This window comes from Trichechus manatus, unplaced genomic scaffold (genome assembly GCF_000243295.1).
Source record: "Trichechus manatus latirostris isolate Lorelei unplaced genomic scaffold, TriManLat1.0 scaffold00071, whole genome shotgun sequence".
NCBI classification, from domain to species: domain Eukaryota; kingdom Metazoa; phylum Chordata; class Mammalia; order Sirenia; family Trichechidae; genus Trichechus; species Trichechus manatus.
The window spans coordinates 6,305,296-6,328,429 of NW_004444007.1; the positions used below are offsets into that span (position 1 = coordinate 6,305,296).

Genomic DNA, 23,134 nt, shown 5'->3' on the forward strand with positions numbered 1-23,134 from the left:
TTTTTTTTTTTTTTTAATTCAGCTTGCCTGATATATAACTTTTTTAATTATATAGATAGTTCACACAATTTACATTTGAATTGCTATTTTCTTGGTACTAAATATGAGACAAACAGAGAGGAATTTTTAAAAGTTCCATCTCATTGGTATTTTATAATCATGAAATATGTAAACTTTTGAACCTCTTCCTAAGGGTTATAATAATATGTTTTTCAAGTTCTCAGTATATAGACATATGGGGGAGAGAACCAGAGGGAGGCCAGAAGAGTAATCTTTATCTTCAAACATCACCAACGAGAACTTTATATGCACCCTACAATATATAAATAGTTTTACCAAAAATACAAAAAAATGAGTAGTGTAAAAGAACAATATCAAGAATAAAAACATACGAGAATGAAAGAAAAGCTACACTTTTCAATTTCAGTCATCAACAATCTTTTGTTAAAAAATTAAACTGACATGTAAAACACCACATTTTACAATACACAGATTCATTACTTCTTTAAGAAAACAAACAAAAAACGCATAAAGACACACAATACTAACATATATTTTAGACTCTTGGTACATTGCTTTGAAATCTTTAAATGTTATCATATGCCTAATATAGCCTGAATAATAGTCTGTTTTACTTCTGTAATAACAATCACCATTTTCCAAAAAAGCAAGGCAAGCTTACCATTTGAGTGTGAAAGTAATTCTTCACTTACTTGTAATTAGCAAATTGGAAAAAACAAGAAAAGGAAAACACAATAAAAATGGAACAAGAACCAACTCATATAGCTCTCATCGGTCCCACAGAAGAAATAGAAATTCTAGCTAGAAAGCCTCAAAGGAATATACATCAAGCAGAAAACTATGTCAAAATTAATATACATCACCTTTTAGTTTGCAGTTATTTAATTCTCTTCCCGAAACATGGATGGGTGTAATACATAATGGATCTTCCTCAAAAAGGCTATTTGACCTTAACAGTAAACCTTTCATTCATACTCTAGGAAAGTTAAGTCACACTAGTTTTTCACACTGGATTTATAAGTGCCTTAGCCACCTTCACCCACAATACTCTAATGGAGTGCTCCTTCTTCATTTGTAAAATCTTCTCTGTCATATTATTTCCCATTCAAAACCACACTGGCTGTTGAAAAATATTCGTCTTCTAGTCTTTCTAAAACTACACGGTCCTCTTCATTGCTCCATCATCCTTTCTCTTAAATTATTTCTGTTCTCATGATCCATTTTGCTAATAGGCCCCTCTCCCCACACCCGCATAGGCTAATGGAGGTCTGTAGGTGAAAATAACGGACTAGTTGATAAAGAACACAAAGTTACAGTGGCACGGCAGCTGTGATACTCAATGTATTATTCGCTGAACTCTGTTTTACTCCTGAAATGGAAAATAGTCTTTATCTTCTGGCATAAAATGCTGTGGTATCTTGTCATGTCATCACAAACAATATCTGTCTTAATGGGACAGTCTTGATTGCCACAAGAAAATCAAATCCTACATGAAAAGGTAGCACAGGTCCTATGAAGCATGGATCTTTTGTGTTTGCAGGCTGTCTTGCATGTATGGAATTCCGCAGACTGTAGCCCTGCCTTTTCAGTAATGAAAGCATCTAGTGACAAGAATGGGAACAATGGAGCATTCCACAGAGGGGCTAGGTGGCAGGACACTGGTTCAACTGGGAAGCTAAGACAAAGAAAGATAAAAAGAGACAAAAAGCCTCACTTTTATGCATGTGTATAATTCTTTATAACTTAAAAACATACCTAGCCATGCCTCAATGCAGGAGGCCTTGACATATTAAAATTTTAAAACAAAACTAGCCATCTAATATCATACATGGGATTGAAACATTTAGATGTCACTTTTTTTTTTTTTTTTTACAAAAAAAATAATAATAAGTAAAAAATAAAAAACACATAGAGCTCATGTTGGACTGTGAAAAAAAGACAGTCATGGATTTTTTTGCCCTAAAATCTGATACTTTATTCTGTATCCTAGAAAACACTGGGTTTTGTTTTTTTTTTTTTAATTTACACAACTGATTCTGCATGTTCCAACTACTCTGAGTACTCCGCCTTACAGTGCAATCCAACACAAGTCAACTAGACTAAGTATTTGGGAGGTACACCCTTCTGTACAGCTCGTTTGTAAGCAATGCAAGTGCATAACCACTACTCTAATATAGTGCTCAAAAGATTAATTTTTAAACTCTCATAACTTCTTCCCTTTTTATAACAATACAACTGCAGGTAACTGCTGGATGCATCATACTCTTTTAATCTTGTCGAACTTGGCATCGAGTCTCTACGGAAAGACGCATGGCCAAACGGTGCCACTGCTGTTACTGCTTCTAGAAACAACTGGCAAAAAAATACTTAAAGCTACAAGTTATTGCTCCAGATTTAACTCGCAGAACCATACTGTTGTGTACAAACTGTTAATCTCCATAGATGCTCAGACATGATTGTCTCCTTGTGTCTAAACACACGAAATACCAGCCGCTATCTGTACAGTTTACAGTACTGAAACACATATATTTGAAAATGAAGTATAGATATGTACTTTGCAAAGATACATGATTTTACAGCAGGGGTTTACCCAAATTTATTTTTTACAGCCTCTTTCAAAATAGACAACAACTTCACTAGTATCTCTAAATTACATCAAAGAGAGAATCGGTGTACTGAAAGTAAAGGGACTGGCCAATTCCCCTAAAATCTTAGATTATTTTTACTTGTCTTTTTTCTTTTCTATCCTTTTTTTTTTTTTTTTTTGAAGAAACCCCTATACATAAAATGAAAATAATATCTGGATATTTTCTTCAGTGGTGGACTAAGCAGTCTCTTAAAACAAGACATCAGTTTGCCCTTCACTTCCAAATGCCTTGAAAATAAGATATACTACTGCTTTAAAAGAACCATCGGAATGCTTCGGCGCTGGGAACAGGCGTTCTCTATAAAAAAAGAGCAAGAAAACAAGTTAAGCTTTCTTTCTATGCCATAAAATTATATTTTTCTCCTTTAGACTTCAGCAATATTTTTAGTCAGCAATGTCAATATAATGGCTTACACATTTCAACATTTAATAAAAAATGTTCAATCTTCAAAAATTATAAAAACTAGAATATTGACTTTAATGTTGATTTATTAAATATAATGATTCTTAAAAATTGGTCTAAACAAATCTGGGAAACACAGCCGGGGACATGTATCTCAATCAGAATAAAGAGGAAGGTTAAAGCTATTCACCAATAATAGGAAGATCATCAGCCAGCACGTAATCAGCTACGTAGACAGTCTTCAGAATGAGTCAGTGATACGAGAACTGTGGGCAGGTAAACTGACTGTATTTGAATTAGTCTGTCTCTAACCACATTGTTGCTGTTGGCTGCCACCGCGTCGATGCCGACTCATGGTTACTCCACGTGGACCCTACATGTGCAGAACAGAACTACTCCACTAAGTTTGCATGGTTGTCATCTTTTGGAAGCAGATGGCCAGGACTGTCTTCTGAGGTTCCTGCGAGTGGGTTCGAACCACCAACCTTTCAGCTAACAGTTGAGCGCTTAACCATTTGAGCCACCCAGGGATGCTGTCTCTAATCATACTAACAAAAATGCAACCAAAAAATTCAACTGAAATTTAGACCCCTGTTTTTCTGGTCAGAGTCAGAATACAGACATAAACACCGTAAGGCAGATGTTCAGAATCTAGTGAGGTAATTTCTTTATTCTGGAGAGCTTCTTTTATCATAGGATAACAACTATTATTGAATCAATATTACCTCTATCACTTATCAATTACTAAATGCTAAACTTATCTCTCTATATAATATAATGAGAATTATACCAATAAAGTATATATTATAAAACAAGTCTGCATTTTCAACTAATGTCATAAATATGAAACCAACTGATACTAACCAATCTTACTCAATAAAACCTAACTATCCTTTTGTACCATAAAAATACTATAAATGATTTCCAAACGAATAACAAGCTAGCACCAAAAATATGCATCATCTTTTTAACAAGAAACTTACAGTTACTACGGGTTTTTTTGATAGATAAACAGAACTTAAGTTATTGGATTTTCCTCTGTATATTAATATCCAGCAAGTCACTATATTCTTCTTGAAAATGCCTCATCCTATTCTATTGTATGTATTCTCATGGTTTACTTAAAACAGAATTGCATGAGTACATATTAAATGTATATAAGAAAAATAAGCCCAAAGTACATTCCCTGTAAGGGCAAATGGAAGACAGTTGATTGTATTCCCTAGACCAGTCAAACAAACCTACGTGGAGCATAAGATGGTTACTAAAAACAAATAAGTATATAAACTGGTAAGTTATATGAATGTTACTAAATTCATATTTAATAATAATGAATTTTATATTTAATGAAACATTCTATTACAAACACTTTAATAACTGAGTTAGCTTTTAGTTACTTTCTCACACGTGAGTTATTTGGTTTGCATAGTCCTACTGGAGTATCATAGTCTAAAAATAAAAGTGTATTAATTGATTAAGATATCAATTAGATATTTAGATGAATAAAATAACAATTTTGGAGAACAAAGCTGTTTTCCAATACCTACATTAAAATACATATATATATAAACTATCCTCAGAGACAAAAGAATAAATAAAACTAATTTTAAAATAAATGTTTTAAGAACAAGCTAATCATCTGCTATAATTTATCTAATCCAAGCTTGCATATGTATATATACAAAAATATTTAACTTGTGGAGTATTTTCCAAAAACACATACAAGAAGGTCTACTCTTTCTTTCAAAACAGTGGCAATCTTATTAATATTTTACTACTTAGTCCTTATATTAAACGTGTTTTCCCCTCTCCAACTCATTACCCATACCTGGATCCCAGTCATTTGATTTGACTGGTGAGAAAAATACCTTTACTACTTCCTAAAACTAAATTTCAAATGATAAACTTAATATTTATATATCCTGATTTCATTTATTTAGTCATTATTAGATGAACTACACATAACACGTTCGTTTTAATATCCACACTTTACACACACACCACACACACATACACACGCAGTAAACAAACACTTAGAAGTTTATACCAGATGCTACCTTGCAGCTTGATGCCAACTAAGAATAAATTTTATATAAGTAAGCCTACTTATATAAATGTAGTCATTTTTTTAAAAAGATAAGTTAGATCCAAACAACCATGAAATTATAGATCTACGGTTATAGATTCATATATGAAAAATAAATGTGCATATATATTCATATATATTTACATACATTGATGTGTACAGTGTATGACAGAGATGCCAACATACTCTCAGATGCCAAATGGAAACAAGATTATAAGTATATACTTATATAAGCTTGTATCTTGATAAACATATATGTTTATGAATATAAACAAAAAAAGGAGTACTTTTTTAAATTTTTCTGTTCTCTATTTCATTTATTTCTACTCTGATCTTTATTATTGCCTTTCTTCTTTTTTTTTTTTTTTTTTTTTTTGCTGTGCTCTTTTTCTGCTACTTAATTTTATTTGCAGTATCCAGGAAAAGCAAACTTTATAAAATGGTGCTTGATATTAAAGGTCATTGTTGTGAGAAAAAAGGTAATCACTTTTCAATGCTTGTTAGCACTAAAAAATAATTAAACAATGCAAATATGGTTTTCCATACTAACAAGATGTGTCACAAAATAGCACTGTTATGGGTACATATTACTATGCATACATTAAGGTCAGTCTGTATCTCCAAATGTAATGATATGGATTATTCATTGCTTCAGGAGAAAGGAGAAGGTAAGCAGGAAAACACCTTTTAAAAATTATTTCCTCATGTTAAGAGCTTTGAGGTCATGAAATCAAAAAATGATTAGTTTGGAAATCACCAAAATATTAGTAAATATGTCATAAAAATTAAGGAAAACATATGTGTATTAATTAGAATGAATTATCAGGGCATGTAGCAGAAATTTGAAGTGCTATTTCTCTAATAGTTTTATTTTAGGGTTAAAAAGATAACAAAACTCCTTACTGTCCCTTAAGCCACACAAAATGAGGATATATATCCAACCTCCCACTCAATTTTCATTAGGATCACTGGAAATTTACTTTAGGCCTGGACTGGGTTCTTTTCACCAAGATATGTGAAGCAACATTGTTTCCATGGTTAAAATATTGGGTTAAGTTATAGGTTTTTTAATTAAATCCGCTAACTTGGGGACACATTTTCCCTAATTCTGTCGACTAAGAAGGTGGTCTTTGTAAGGCAATTTTTATTTTAATGGGGCAGGGGCTCAGCACACCAACGTGGAACGTTAAATATCCTGACCAGCTACTTCGGGTTGTATAAATTCAAGGGTCCCAGCTGGGGAAATCATACCCTTGATAAGATTACTGAGACTTTCTGAATCTCAGTGATGCTTGCAGGGAATCGTTATCCTGAGCGACAGGAAAGCCAGATGCCCCTGGAAGAGAAGGGGGCAGGGAAGTAAAGAAAAGAATTGAGTTGATCAGCATTGTTTAAAGCAGCCTTCACGGCTCATGCAGGTGCAAAACTGACAAACAGCAGCCCTGCTCCCAGGAGGCCTGTAGAGAGAAATCCGCAGCCCCAGTTCTCCTTCTAGTACTGCCGTAAAGCCTGGTGTTCCAGAGAATTCATTCCTACACAAACCAGATATGAAACGACCTTCAAGCTTAAAGGAATGCCTTCTGCTTCTGTCCTATAGCAAGGGGATTTCCTTGAATAAGAGAATGATAAAATCTAAGCCCAAGTACATTTTCCACTTACTCTTAAAAACAAACAAACAAATATTAAAATGTCTCTGGTAGAAATGTATTTCGGTTTGATTTTCGTTAAATCAGCAAAATGAAGAAATAGTTGAACAACCAAAAATAAATAAGAATCTCCAAAGTTGCCACCTTAAAAACCAACATTTGAGCACGAGCTTCTCTTTTTGGTGTCACTAAATAGTCATGTGACCTGCAGGATCTTCAGATTGAGCACGTACCTACGTATTCTCGCTAAAAATGTCAAGTCTAATAAAAGCTCACCTCCTAAAAGCTCAAAATGAGATACAGATATATAACTCTGTACATATGAGAATACGTGCGATTGGCCATTCATATTTCGATATAAAATGACAAATGTAGCAATATTCACAATACTAAACATAAAACTCATCATTTTTAGAAATTAGACTTGAGTTTTCAAGGAGAAAATCAGAGACAACTCATATGCTAAAGTTTACTTCAAAATGCATAAAATTATAAAAACAGATAATAATTATAACATTAGGAAATTATATAACTGCAATACTTACTAATATACTTTCTAATCCAAAAATTTCAGTGACTCATCAAGGCTTTCAGAATTCTACTGTAAAACAGGATAGCTCTAATGCAATTATTACTTGAATCAAAAAATAATTTCCTGTTATCCCATTTATTATGAAAGAAACGTAAGTCATACAATCACCTTCCGATTCACACAGAGTGGTGTGAAAGACACTTTCTCCAACCAAAAGTAGAGTAATTTTCAGCTGTAGTCAGCCAATGCAGCAGCCTGTAAAGCCTACTGAAATACTGATACCACTGTGAAGAATCTCACCACAAGTTTCTTGGGCTCCTGGGCAGCTCAGGCCCTGAAATTAGAAACTCTCTCTGCGTTTGAGTCTGCATACTCAAATTTGAAGACCTTAATGAATCATTGAAATTTTGCAATAGAAAGCACGTGAATAAATTTGACCAAAGGTAACAGTAGCCTCATTGGTTGCCTTTAAATATTGGATTACATTTTGTTTCAACTCCATATGAAACTTTCAAACTTTGGTGTCTTTTAGAGGAACGTACGGTAAAGGATCCTTGAGAGTTAAAAAAAAAAAAATTTACTTTTTCCTAATTTGATTCACAAAGAACGCTAAAAGATCAAGTTATATAGGTCCTTAATTTTTTCACTGACAAATTTTTAGTACCTGCTTGTAGAAATAGAAAAGTGTATTACTTATATAATATCGTGAATGTGAATACGCACACACACGTTTCCATAAAGCTTTGGATAATTAATAATTATGGTATAAAATGATTATTTAGTAAATGTTAGCGCCACTCCCAAAAAAGATTTTAGCAGAAAATTTTTTTCTATATTCTATTTACAAATAATATATTTTAAAAATCATAGTTCAGTAACCATAACAGACAGTGTGAGAGAACAGTTAATTTATGATAAATTATAATCACACAGTCCACTAACCTAGTGTTATTTTAAAATTTATATTAATTAATAAGAATACTTCAATTTTAATTTATGTGATGAATATAAATAAATTACACTTATTTTCTTTTTCTGTTCTGTTGTAATACATCTGTATCGTATATGTGATATAATCGGATAGCTTTTTCTCATAATTCAGATCCATTTATAATTGTGTTTGTTATCTCATTGCCGTCGAGTCGATTCTGACTCATAGTGACCGTATAGGACAGAGGAGAACTTCCCCATAGGGCTTCCAAGGCTGTAATCTTTATGGAAGCAGATTGCCACATCTTTCTCCCACGGAACAGCTGGTGGGTTCGAACCACCAACCTTTCGGTTAGCAGCCAACCACTTAACCATTTATTTAAGACCATTATCCAGATATTAACTAAAAACAACTATCAATATTACTACATCTGGAATGTTAGGCCCCTATTTAAAGGGAAAAATGCACCAAATAAGTAACTGGATAATTTTTATGGTCCATTAAAATTTTTTATATATAATACATATATATGACCCATATAACTTTTTATGGCCTGGCATACAATTATAAGCAGCATTCCACTTCTTCAGTTTCCAAATTGCCATTTGTGGCCGGGATATCTCTGAATAATGGTGGAGAACGAGAGATGGCATTTTCATTAGTATCTCCACTGTGTTGGCTTGCCAAATAAGGTCTCTTGCTCTTCCTCACTCTCTTATTCCACCACCACCACGCTCATCATTATCACTCCCCAAAACAGATGGTAGCATGATTTAGAAGGTAAACCAAGCTAATTTTTGTAAACAGAAAAATGGATTTATGTGTTAATGATATGACAAAGTTGCTAAGCGAAGTCACTATGACGGTAGAGTTAGACAGAAAAACAATCAATCGTCCAAAGAAGAATGTGTGCATGGTTTGGTAGCAAGAAAAATGATGTATTAACACTATCATTCACATTGGTTCAGAAGTTACCATAAAGGTACCGGCTTTTGGCTCTAGTACCTAATGAATGTAACTACTTTCTTTAGGCAAGTTCTTAATTTAATGCCCTGTTTAATGGTATTTCAATTAATTTTGGTAAAAACACTTCAGACCATACCATTGGAACAAAGAAGCAAGTTTGCTGAATTATAATGGATAATTTAGTAATTTAAAAGTTCTTGGACATAGAAAAATGAACTATAATATGATGGTACTAGGGTAAACAGAAAGAGGAATATTTTTCAGAGAGACACAAATTTTAAAAGTGTTTTTCAAAAATTATTTTCTCTAGTATCTTTAACACCTATGCAGAAGAGGAGCCCTAGTGGCACAGTGGTTAAGAACTCCATTGTTAACTAAAAGGTCAGTGGTTTGAACCCGCCAGCTGCTCTGCAGGACAAAGATGTGGTGGTTTGCTTCCATACCGATTACAGCCTTGGAAACCCTATGGGACAGTTCTACTGTGTCCTATAGGGTTGCTGTGAGTGGGAATCAGCTCGACAGTAATGGGTTTTGGTTTGGTTTGGTTTACGCGTAAGAACCAAAAAAACCAAATCCTTTGCCACTGAGTCAATTCCAACTCATAGCAACCCCATAACAACAGAGTAGAACTGACCCAGAGTTTCCAAAGCTGTAAATCTTTATGGAAACAAACTGCCACGTCTTTCTCCCACAGAGCAGCTGGTGGATTTGAACAGCCGACCTATCGATTAGCAGCTTAACCCTTAATCACTGCACAGCCAGGGCTCCCTTTATGCATAAGAGGAAGTATGAAAGGAAATTAAAAGCGAATTGGGACTAAAAAGCAAATCTTTGGTTAATAAAAATCAATACGATACTATCAAGAATGACTGAAATATTTATAGTTCATTTTGTTTACATATATTCATGTTTATATTTCATTGTATTTATATATGTATAAATATTTACAGATATTTATATTAAAATGGAAAAGACAAAAGTTCAATAATTCTATCTCCCCTCAAAGTCACTCTGTTAATTTCTGTTGAATGCAACAGTGCTGGGTGAAATCATTGCTAATCACTATGAAAACAGGCGGCAATCTTTTCATGACCAGGCTGATGGGCAATTTTGAAATTCTTGGCTAATTCTAAAGCAGGCAGCAAACTGTCCCTCAAAGGAAAGAAGAAATAGCCATACAAAATGTGATGGAATGAGAGGTCATTTAAAAAATACTAGGAGGTGATTTTTAACCTGATTATCAAAGCTCTGATTTGGACAGCCTGCTAACTTATATTCACATAAAATACAATCGTTTCATCTGCAATTATGGTGCTTCTCTTTGATTATTATTATTCTGGGAATTTCAGAAATATTTATGGTTTTCCATATCATGTAAAAAGTAAAAACAAGTTTGATAGGAATTTTTCTTTTAGGCAAAGTTGGGAAGCATCTTGGATGTAGCCACTGAACTTCATTTGGTTCAGAATCTTTTGTGACAAAAATTCAACCACTGGGATACGCCCATCCTAGGATCCAAAGCATGTTTCATTGTCCACGAATTAATGAAAGAAATTTAGAGAAAATTAATTCCAAACATTTCAATGAATTAGACGTGGTCATCAAAATAAGGTACTCATTTAAAACTATACTTCTGTGAATAATATGTAGTTTTTGGAGTTGATTGTTGTTTTCTGTTTTGTTCTGTTTTGTTTTGTTTTAATAACTACATTTGCCATTGCATTGAACGCTCATATTCAGAATCACTCTAACTTACTGATAGAGCTCCTTAATTTTCTTTTTACGTAATACAATTAGAAGGTATATAGTTAGCAATGGTCATAATTTACTCTTTATCAAGCGATTACTTGTTTCTTGGCTCTTGAGAGATTAAGCATTCTCCACTGTCATGGAGCTTATCTTTTTCTAGAGCAAGTCCTCAAGTATTTAGACTGAAATTTCCCTTTAGGGAATTTTCAGGTACTACCTCTGTCTCTAGAAGTATCGTGCGTTCTTTCTTTGCAAACACAGCCACATTCACATAGGTAAGTAGCAAAGTAAACTAATACATCTAATTTTTCTTTATAGGCAAAGGATTTATAGGGTGTAGTGATTAATACTGTTTGCCTCATCCTTCCTCTGGGATCTTTTCTACATGTGCAATTCTGTGTTTTCCAGTAATTTCTCCTTACAGCCATTCAAAAAGTTCACTGATGATTTTGGACCATTAGTCATTTAGAGATACCAGACAGCCGCTATCTCCCTAAACACCATTGTTAAATGACTGTTAGTCTTCTCATCTCGGCTTTTCTGTGTTTCTAGTTGCAGATTTGAGAAATACTCCTAAAGAGAAAGTTTAAAAAAATAAAATAAAAAGGTAGTCAATTACCCTGAAAGAGTTAATTCTATTTTTTTTCTCTTCCACTATGGTAAATGAAAAGGAAAGAAAGTGTGGGGTGGTTCTGATTCCAGACTCATGGCGTCTTTCCATACAATCTAAGACATCAACTCTTTCTACTCATTTTTTCTTTAAATCAGACTCAAGAAGATGACCTTGAGCATGACAATTATTTCTGCCAACGTGCTCTTTTGGATTTGTCTTAAATCTGTAACAGCCCTATATAGTCTGCCTACCTTCCCTCCCTCTCTCCCTCCCTCCTCCTCCTCTTCCTCCTTTCTTTCTCCCTCCCCACTTCCTTTTCTTTCCTTCAATATAGCGTTTATCTTACCAAATGAAATAAGGGTTTCCAGTACTCTGTAAAGTATGCCTTGAGACAAACCATACCATAGATTTTCTCTCAGTATTTTCAAATGTTCAATGCAAGTATCCTTTTTGTTCTTATTTCTTAAAAAAATCTGGAATGCTGGTAGAAAATAATACTACACCACATACATAACTATACAGGCAGTAAGGTAGGGACCGTATTGGTCTGTGTTTCTTACCTAGATCTGGGAAAGAACTAAGCCAAGTACAAATAAAGGAATCTCAAAGCCTATAAAAAGGTTTGAGATGGTGTCCAAGGTGTTGTAGAATTTTAATTAGATCACTTTTAAATATGTCCATTTCTTGGACTGAGAATTAAAAATATGAATAGGGAACTAAGTACCTCGGATGAAGGATTAGAGTTAGGGAATTACATGGGTGTTGAAAAAAGACATTAGGAATAAAGAAAAGTATGAGTTCCTTAAACTGAGACATATGTGTATACACACATGTATGTGTGTACACACACATGCACACACACACATATACACATATGTATCCACAGTACTTACTACAAGTCATAGAAGATAGCAATTCTCACCCAAAGACTTGTTAAACTGAATTGAATTTATCAAGGGTCTATTATGTGTCTAGTAATACCACGTACTCATGAATATACAGCAAAGGTATAGACCTGCCTAGAAGGAGTAAAGGCACACTATAGAAACACATTTAATTTTACTCTTTATCTTGTTAACAATGATCCATGCATAAATATCATTTCTTTCCTCACTACACACTTGTCAAATAGTGTTGTTGCTGTCACTAGATCAGTGTCTTTCAAACTTTTTTTGACTAGAACCCACAGTTAGAAATACATTTTACATAGCAGCCCAGTACATGCATACACGTGTTTATGTATACATACATAACTGAAATAGAAGTTTAACAATACTTACTTTTACTACATGTGATGTATTTATATATATTTTTTGTTCCACCCTACTCTATTATACTTTCTAAAAATCCAGGTGGTAAGCTAACACATTGATTTCATGAACCATTAATGGGCAGTTTGAAAAACACCCCTTGACACCATAAAAAAACCAAACCAGTTGCCAGGAAGTCACTTTTGCCTCATAGTGACCCCATGAAAATCAGAGTAGAACTGTGCTCCAAAGGGTTTTCAACGGCTGAGTTTTCCAAAGTAAATCACCAGGACTTCCTTCTGAGGTGCCTCTGGGCAGACTTGAACTACCAATCTTTCTGTTAGCAGCTAAGCTCAGTAACCGTTTACACCATCCAGGGCCTCCATACCATACAGGTAACATATTCATGTGAACAGAATCACATGAGAAAAATCCAAGACCTCTGCACTTCAAAACGAACTGAAGTCTATATCTAGCAGCCTTATAGAGAAGATTCAATAGATTTCTTTTGGGATAGAAATATGCGAGTATTTTCTGTTTTGTTTTTCATAGATTAAAAGTAAAACACGCAGAATATTTAATGTTTGATAAAAGATTTCACATCTCACTTCTCATCCATCTCCATATAGCTGAAAACTATCACTGATCTCATTTAACCAACAAACAAGAACATGTCCCATGGAGAATTCTTTCCCAGCACGGTTCTTTTCTACTACTGATCCTCCATCACTAATAATCACCATTTCCACACAATTAAATTAATATGGTCTTCTATACTTTTTAAAAAAATTTCCTTCATCTCTTTTTATTCTGTAAAGTTTTGAAGAAAATATATCTTCTCTGGAGTTGGTCAGATTTGCTGAAATACACAGAAATGCCCATGACTCATCCTGGTCTATAACCATATCTCCCTTTCTCTTCTCATCCTACTTGATCTCTAGCTTTTTGATACTATCAATCATCCAGTTTGGGTTTATTTTTTATTTTTAGTCCTTGAGCAAGACACAACACTTTCAGCACAATTTTCTCCCTCCCTTGACACTTTTCTTCACTCTCTCAAGAATGTCCTCTGAAATATGAATTGAGATGCAGATGAAACGCAAATGGGATCCCATTTCCCACCCATGTGGGAAAGATTCTCTTTTAGTTACACTTTGGAATTATTCTACCAAATGTTTCAAAGGCTTATGTAAAAATAATAACTTCAGCTATAACACAATCTGCTTTTCCCTGTCTCTAATTCAGCTGACACTCCACTTGACTTAAGCCTCAGCTCTGACTCCCAAGCCAAATATACTGACTCAAATCAAGAAAAAAAAAAAACAGTGTGTTCCCTTTTGTTATATGTTCCATTCTCTGAAAAACTTTGACAACTGCTGAAGCAAAGCAAGCGTCCATTTCCATCTTGACAAAGTTCCTTTTAAATACTACACTGCAACCTGGCTTGAATATTTTCTTCTATTTTTAAGGCCTTCTTGATTAGTATGCCAAATCCTTTAGGGTTATCACTATCTTCTTCCAAACATATGTATGTATGTATGTATGTATGTATATGCATAAATAAACCCTACAATTTCCAAATATTTGTTAAATGTGTTCTTCAACTAGGATTCAGGAAAAGCATTTAGTTATGTCTTTCTTACAATAATTTGCTGAAAGTCACCTAATTCGCATTTAGAATAGCTCCCTGTGACTGCCCAAAGAAAGTACAATAGTAGCCAAATAAGGGTATTGGATTAAAGTGAAACACACACACAGCTATTAAAAGGTACAGAAATGATTGATGGTGGTATGCCTTTGGTAAGGAAGGAGAAAGAGAACTAAGTGATCTAAATTGGCACGTCACCTTGACTGAATTCACTGGATAATTTGCTGAATTTTCCCTAGCATTTGACAATGCAGGTACAAGAACAAGGAAAACTTGTTTATCAGGTTTATCTCTTTCTAAATGAACCCATGCCGTATCTTTGCAGAACTGGATGATTAAAAGGAATATTCAGAAAACAAGCCACAAAATAGTCTATTTGGGCTTTAATTTCTGAAAACTGTAAGTACCTGATGGTGTAATATATGTAAATGTAATTGACTTATTCTCCACTTTATTATGATGACTTTAAAAGAGGACTTAAAATTTTTATAGTATATTCCAGGTTGCAAAGAACATTAACCTACATACAATATTTTCTTTGTAAATGTGAGGTAGGTTGATATTATCTTCATTTTGTAGATGAGGAAATAAAGTTGAGAGAGTTATACTGATATACCTAAGAGTGTTCAACTGATAAGTTACTTGATACCACTGGTGCTTTCCACAAATTCTTACCTAAAGATGTAGCCATGTGGCCCGAATATAATTTTTAATTATAAAACAAATGAAAAGTCCAGAAAATAATGGTATTTTCTCAACATAAGTAGTTTATATAGTTATTTTATATCAGCCAAGAAAATGCATCTTTAATATAAGCTCTTTGAAAACATAATTGTTTGCTTTTCCACTTTGTTTTGAGTAAGAGCTGTAATTTGTGATAAATGGGCTAAATATTAAGTAGAAAAATGGGGAAAAAGTCAACAGGCCTGACCTGGCTATGGATTCTTATCCTCTTAAAATAAATTAAGAGAAAGCCCAAAAGTTTCACAGAGGAAAAAATATTTCTCATAATGTTTTACAGCAGAAGTTAACAAGCCTGCTGGGATCCTTTTAGCCCCTGCAGAGCTAAGTCTTCAACATTAGTAAATGGCTGTCGCATCTGAAGTATGGTGCAACATAACTCAGTAAACAACAGAAATCATATGATGCTGAATGGAGGGAGGCTTTCTGATCACCCTACAGACTAATTCAATTTCAGGACAGGTGTTTGCATGTGATGGAACACAAGACGACTTAAAGATAAACTCATCAGTGTGCCCCTCCCCCCACAATATTTTGAAACTTCTCTGGATAATAGCATAATATCAGAGAGAAAAGTCTGTTAAGAATAGGCAGGAACACTGCAGCATAAACAAACGCACACAATTATGCATGCATGCAATTCTCAAAATTCACACAGATTAAGAAAAAATATTTTTAAAACAAATTTTTGTAAAAAAGAGAAAATGTTTTCTTGAGGGCTCTATTTCCCCATGAAAGCCTGATGGCAGAGTGGTTAAGAGTTCGGCTGCTGACCAAAAGGTTGACAGTTCAAATCCACAAGGAGCTCCTTGGAAACGCTATGGAGCGGTTCTAGTCTGTCCTATAGGATTGCTGTGAATGACTTGACAGCAGTGGCTTTGGTTTTTTGGGCTACTTCCCCCAGACAAGACTACCTGACACTCTAATCAGTGACTGAAATCACACTACCTATAAAAATTAAAGATTTTACCATGTGTTTTGGGTTCACTTTTTTCCTTTTAAAAACTAATCTAGAAGTAAGAGAAAAACTAAAAGAGACGTTGGTCATTCTCCAATTTGTATATTTACATAAGACTTCAACGAATCTTAAATTTAATCTTTTGATTTAACTAGATATTCCTATATGACAAATGTAAGAGCTTTAAAAAAATATTTTGTACAAAGTAAGTAAAAATAAATGTAAGAAACTAAATCATACCCTCTTGTGAAATGTATTGAATAGTAGGATATTTTGTTAAACTTTCAAAGCAAAATTAAAACAGTAAATTGTTTTCTGGGAAAAGTGAACTACTTATTCAGACATCCTGACCAACTGAGGTTGAACGTAATTTCTAAGAGCACCAGCTACTTTAGAAGACTTGTTAAAAACACACTCTCAACCTATTACTGGGAAATACTCAAAGAGCTTTATGTTTTACTTTGTAATCCAGGAAGAATATTCTACCAGTGATTTTAGTGTCACCCCAGAAGAGATCTTCAGTCCCAAACCTAGTAAACAATGTTTTAACCAGAGCAAATATGGATGAAATGCCCATCCTTTTTTGCACACCTTTCAATTTTTAGTCTTACAGATGATTTTATTAAATTATTCTGCATTTATCAGTATTTGTCTGACTATGAAAAACCTCTAAGTATTCATTCAGAAAAATCAGAAAAATAGATGGCAAAGATTCACCAAAATATGCAGCAATACTTCAGTAATCAATTCAGTAAAGTATAAGGCTCAAGTAACTTTTTTCCTCATCACTAGATACACTTCCATTCTTATTTCAAATATTCAAATATTTTTATCTGATTAAATTGAAATCTAAATTTATTGTTGTTGCTCTTGTTGTTGTTTAATTTGTTCTGACTGGCTGTTTGTATTTTTGATGATGGCTGAATCTCACATAAACATTGTTAGAGTATAATTTGCAAATGGATTTTCATTGCTTTTATTTTACAATTCTTAATTGCCATCAAAAGATTATTTAGAATATATATGCATCTAGATGGGATATTATTTGTATGGAAAAATTATCCAAAATGTATGCTTCTTTTAAAAACAATTTTGACTCTATTGTATTAAATCTAGTGATGGAAAGAGAATCTCATTCTTGTATTAGAGTTGCATGCCTTGGCCACAAATCTGTTTTGTGACTTTTGTCAAAGCTGAACTTTTCTGAGCTTTTTTCTCATCATTTATAATATTCAGGGTCTTTATCCTCCATTATTTCTATGACACATTTCTTGGGCTAACATGCCATCATTTCGTTTCAATTTTACTGAATAACTTCTTTCCCTTTTATAGTCATTTATATATTTTCATTTTTAGATTAAAATAATGTATCTATTTACACGGCATATTTTGGTTCCTGAAACTGAACATGAAAAACTCATTTTTTAATTATGACATAAAGTGATACATTGGTGGATGTTTCAGTTTAAAGCATGAAACATTTCTATATTATCTATAAATATTTTTTAAAAGCTGCCAAACCTCAAAACTTATGGCATGTTCAATCACTGACTGATTTCATTATTTAACCATAAAATCACCAAAGCAAATCCATTACCACTGAGTAGATTCTGACTCATAGCAACCCTGTAGGGCAGAGTAAAACTACCCCCATCTGCTTTCCCTGATGGCATAGTGATTAAGAGCTAGGGCCGCTAACCAAAAGGCCAATAGTTCAAATCCACCAGGTTCTCCTTGGAAACCCTATGGGGCAGTTCTACTCTGTCCTACAGGGTCACTGTGAGCCGGAATCAACTTGATAACAGTGTTTTTTTTGTTTTTGTTTTTTAAAATCTTTACAGAAGGAGCCCTGTGGGACAGTGGTTAAAGCGATCACCTGCTAACCGAAAAGTTGGCTCCACGAGAGAAAAATGTGGCAGTCTGCTTCCTTAGAGATTTACAGCCTTGGAAACCCAATGGAGTCTCTATGAGTCGAAATTGACTTGATGGCAGTGGATGAAATCTTTCTGGAAGCAGACTGCCACATCTTTCTCCCACGGAGCAGCTGGTGGGTTCAAACCACTGACCTTTCGGATTGCAGCTGAGCCCTCTAACCACTGCGCCTCCAGCGCTTCTTATTTAACTATACAGACTGCGAATTTAAGTAACACTTCTTTTATGTGTGTGGACTACAAGTGAATTTCTTTAAGAGGCAGGTGCCATCTTCCTGCACGTACTGCAAAGAGTGCTTTGTCCAGAATTTTACAATGGCCATTCGTGTTTGGGGCTCTTAGAACTTAACATATACTAAATATGTTCCTTCCTTCCTCAATACGCTTGTCGAAATCAAGTCGTAAGTTTGGGACTATATCTAAATGTTTTCCACCAAACCCCTTAGAAACTAAATCTAACTTGTGAAAAACATTATAGCTGGTCTGTACATTCAGCAGATAATTTTTTTACAAAAAGAAAGAAAAAGAAAAATTCAACAGAGACTGGAACTAACCTTTTCCCTGACATTCCAGATTCTCCGTTTTTTCCCTATAACATGCCCCTTTCTAATCCCTCCTCCAGCTAACCGAAAGCCTTGGTGTGGTGTGTAACTTGCAGCAAAGAAAGCCAAGAGTGGGGGCAGGGGAACCTCCTGAGGCACTGCTTACTAATGTAATTCCATAAATCAACTAATGGGAGAGAAACCAGATCTGTGTGGTCTCTAATGCTGTCCCTCAGAGATCAATCATGTCACCTGAACAATGTTCAGGGACTAAGAGGCTGGGGTTGCCCACGGGACAACTTTATCCCTTGAGCCATATCAGATTGGGATATTTTAAAAAATTAGATCTTAGTATCAGAAATGTAAACGGTGTGAACATAAAAACTGAACAACTTCCTTTGTAGGAAACAAAGTGTTATTATGTAACGTATTATCGTAAGGATCTCCTATGTGATCACATGCTTCTTAAAATATCTGGGAACTTAATATTGATCGTTCAGGATACACTTTCTTAAATAAGTTTGTTCACACAAAGGGCATACAACATTTGTAGTAGCTGCTTTGAATAATTAATGATTATGTTTTAAGACAGTAATTAACCAAATGAACAGTTGTTGGGTGCTGTCAAGTCAATTCCGACTCATAGCGACCCTATAGGACAGGGTAGAACTGCCCCCATAGGGTTTCCAAGGAGTGGCTGGAGGGTTTGAACTGCCAATCTTTGGGTTAGCAGCCTGAGCTCCTAACCACTTCGCCACCAGGGCTCCTAAATGCACAGAGGTATATGCAGATATGCAGGCATAATATCATAGAAAAACTAAATTTGTTTTATTTATATTACTATCATGTGAAATATTATTAAGAGGTAATTTTATACATATATTTCTAGGGCATTAAGATACTCTTAAAGTGAGACTAATCGGAAAAATCTGGAAGTAATTAAAGCAGTTTTAGAAGGAATGCTAGAACGGAGACTTTTAAAAAAAACGTGGGCAAACATCCCAACACATCCACGTGAGTCTGTCTTAATTTCAGTTTACTCACCCTGAAAATCTGATTATGCCTCTAGTCTTTGGGATGAGAAGTCAAAGGGAAGAAGGGCACACAGGTTAGAAAAGATAAGTAAGGATGTAACTAATGATTATGATCCAGATATTAACTGGTTTCCATAATTTAAAGCCAACAAATATTAGCTACTGAACTTATACCTGAAATCCACAGGTAATATCCATAATGAATCCCCAAATCCCTGCCCTCAGTCAGGGAGTCCAGCCAAACTCTAAACCATCTCCTCAGATGATGATAACTTAAGAGAAACCAAATCAGAGAGGGAAGCCAGGTCGGCAAGGGGACTTTTCACCAACCTGCAAACGCTGTTCCAGCTTTAGTTCACTCACGTCAGCCCTGTCACTCTGACATTCGTCCAGCTGGTTTCCTACAACCCTGACTGTGTGGTTACACATGTGCTTAAAACAGTCATGCTGTCATTGCCTCTTTAATGACCTGAACCGAATCTTAGCCAATTTTGAAAACTCGTTCATTTTCTTTCTTTCTGCCAAATAGCCTTCTACTAATAATCATATCTTTGAACTTCTGGTAGAATGAAGTCTACCAGTTAAGAGAACACCTTCAGAGGGTTCCACAAAGGGAGACATTTGCCCCCGCCCCGCCCCCCTGCCCCAGCTTTCGAAGATCAACAGAACGTTTGTGTATGTGGATTTTAAATGGGAAGAAAAGGTGACACTATGGGATTTTGCATCAAAATGCCTAAGTAATTTAAATATCACAGCAAGTTTGTCAGAAAACTATCCAAAAAGGGTGTGTGTGTGTATGTGTGAAATCTGTCTAGACTAATTCATCAGCATAGAAACTGATGTTGAAAACCTGTTGATATTCACATCGAGCTTCTCTAGAGTAGTTATTTATCAAACAAATCAGAATAATGTAGTGGTCTTAGGCATTATGTATCCTAAATTAGGATACAGGCAGTGCCATGGGTCTAACTAAAGTTGAGGACTAATAGCGTCACCAATTCTATCATTCTAGGTACTACATTTTAAGAGGAAAAACAAAAGCCATGTACTCCTTATCCACTGTGCATTAACAGAAAATTTGAGTACTAACTTTTAATTTCCCCTGGACCTTAGAGACCTAAAGAAGTTACAATAAATCAGTCCAGAGAAAAAAGCCAAAAGCTAATTTTTGCTGCTGAAGACAATACCTGGATCTGCATTTTTACAGTCGCTATTATCTTTGCTTAAATAGCGTTCCAAAGGACATGTAACAGACTTCCCCGGAGTAAGTCAAACTTTTAACAGAGATAGGTTATTTTATAAAGAGGAATCATTGCAGTGTTTTGATGGAGCTGACTATAATCAACACTGGTATCAATAAAATTCTGATATTTTAGAAACCCAAAGTGCTATTTGCTTTGGTATGTGTTAATGAAAGTAAAAAATCTGTATTCTACTTACGTCCAACAGTGTAACAAAGATCTTTAGCCCTTATGCCTCATCTTTTTAAAGCCCAAATTTCCAGTCCTTCCTGGAGAAAACTCCTCTAAGCTGTGCTCACAATTTACACCTCTGATGATAACTTGTGAGGACCACTCTCATCCTACAATCCAGCTCATCGAATGTTCCCCAATGCTGAACCCACCATATATATGTGAACATCTAACCATCTACTCTTATTTTTAATACCAAGGGACTAAATATAATTCCTTGTCCGTAATTTGTTGCTTAATATACCACCAAAACCATTTTACCTGTAATTTTCCATTTTTCTCTTTTTTGTTTTGATCAGGATACCACAGAAATTTCCACCAAACACGTCAACCTTTGCGTTTAACATAATTAAAAGCCTAAGTTAACAGTTACTGTAGTGATAATCTGTACATTGTCTGTTAGGGTCAGACAGGAAAAAACAAACTGTTATTGACCATATAGGGTACCAGCCAAACCTGTGCTTGGTGTGCAGAACAATTTTGACAACCCACAAAATGGTTACTTTGTCAAATGCAGAGCCCAAAGGAATTTTTTTTGTAACCAAATTTTCAGAATCATTACTTTCTGTAACTATATACAACAATGTTTAAACAAAATTACCATCACCTGCCCTGAAATTAACTAATTGTATCGCTTTATTCTAAGTCCTGTCTCCTTAATATTTGCAGGGTGGTGGTCAGCTTTTCACACTATTTTTGTTTTCTCAAAAAACACAAGATGGCAGGAAATAAAATCGGAAGCATTCTGTCATGATGAGGAGAAAAGCTGTTCTAGAAGGGGTAGAAAATCCCTCCTTTTGAATCCAGCTTCAATTATGCACTGTTGTATTGGTTTTTTGTTTGTTTTTCTTCTGAGAACTTAGGCTTGTGTGCCACAAGCTGTGTCCTCACAGCAAACTGTGAGGGCCATTCATATGGCCTTCTTATAACTGGGCCAGTAATATGTGTCTCTTAGCCAATAAAAGTATATAGGATGTGATGGATGTGACGTGTTCAAACCTTTGGACAGAGATGCGTGTTTTTTTTTTCTTTCTTTCTTTTTTTTAATGAAGGAGGGGGGCTTTTTAAACCACCAAGGGGCAATTTTGACCATACTGAACGTGAAACTTCTAATTTTTCAAACCAGTTACATTGTTTTCCCCCCAGAGAGAAAAAGGAGGGGCCCCCTCCCCGTCTGGAGTGTGGTTCCACGTGAGGTGCAGCTGGGGAGGGAGGCGGAGAGGCCTTGCCCTCCGCAATCCACCTACCACCTTAGCTTACAACCGGAATGAAGCTTCAGAAAAGGGGTACTGCGTCTTGAAGCTAGACAAGAAGCCCTGAAGGGGAGAAGAAAGGGGAGTGAGCAGGGAAGGGGGGAGACTGGGAAACAAGAAATCATCTCCTCTGACCTCTAGCGAAGTGCCAGGTTTTTTCTTTAGCTCTTCACATTTTCTAAATTTGCAGATCTGGTGTCCCGTTTTGCGGTTCCTGCAACTGCTACAGACGCCACAGTTGATGAGCCTCTTGCAGGGCACGCAGACCCCACACCTTTTCCTCTTCTTCTTGGCCGGGTTGGCTCCGCCAGCTCCCCCTGAGGAGGACGAGGAGGACGAGGAATGATTCTGCGGGCAGTCTGCCAGATTGGCAATTTGAAACGCACTGTCTGTGACGGCTGCTGAGGCTGCTGCGGGGGAGTGAAGGGCTGTCATGACGATGACCCCTGGAGGTAATGAGATGCCCCCTAAAGCCGGGATAGCGGAAAAAGTCCCCACGCGCTCGGGGAGATTCATTATCTCTGCTTCAGCAGCGCCGCATTTGAGCTTGTTCATGCATTCCCCCGCCAAAGGTCTGCAGTGTTCAGGGGATAAGGTGGAGAGGAAATTAGTATTTGCCATTTGCAACGACGGCTCTGGCGGGCAGCCAGCTTTCCCCAGCCTCTGGGAGTCGTTTCGGTGGTGCATGCTGGTCCTGCTGCCGCCGCCGCC

The 23,134-nt window shown here is 35.5% G+C and overlaps 1 protein-coding gene across 1 annotated transcript in view; it reads right to left on the reverse strand.

The window, feature by feature from the left end:
• Positions 1-2,772: 2,772 nt before the first annotated feature.
• The window catches only part of CXXC4 (CXXC finger protein 4), a 20,828-nt gene continuing 466 nt past the window's right edge, over positions 2,773-23,134 (reverse strand). The window contains exons 2-3 of the mRNA XM_004380254.1: positions 22,559-23,134; positions 2,773-2,966 (exon numbers count right to left, since the gene is read on the reverse strand). Of these exons, the coding sequence (XP_004380311.1) occupies positions 2,922-2,966; positions 22,559-23,134 (621 nt within the window). The 3' untranslated portion in view covers positions 2,773-2,921. The remainder of the gene's footprint in view (positions 2,967-22,558) is intronic.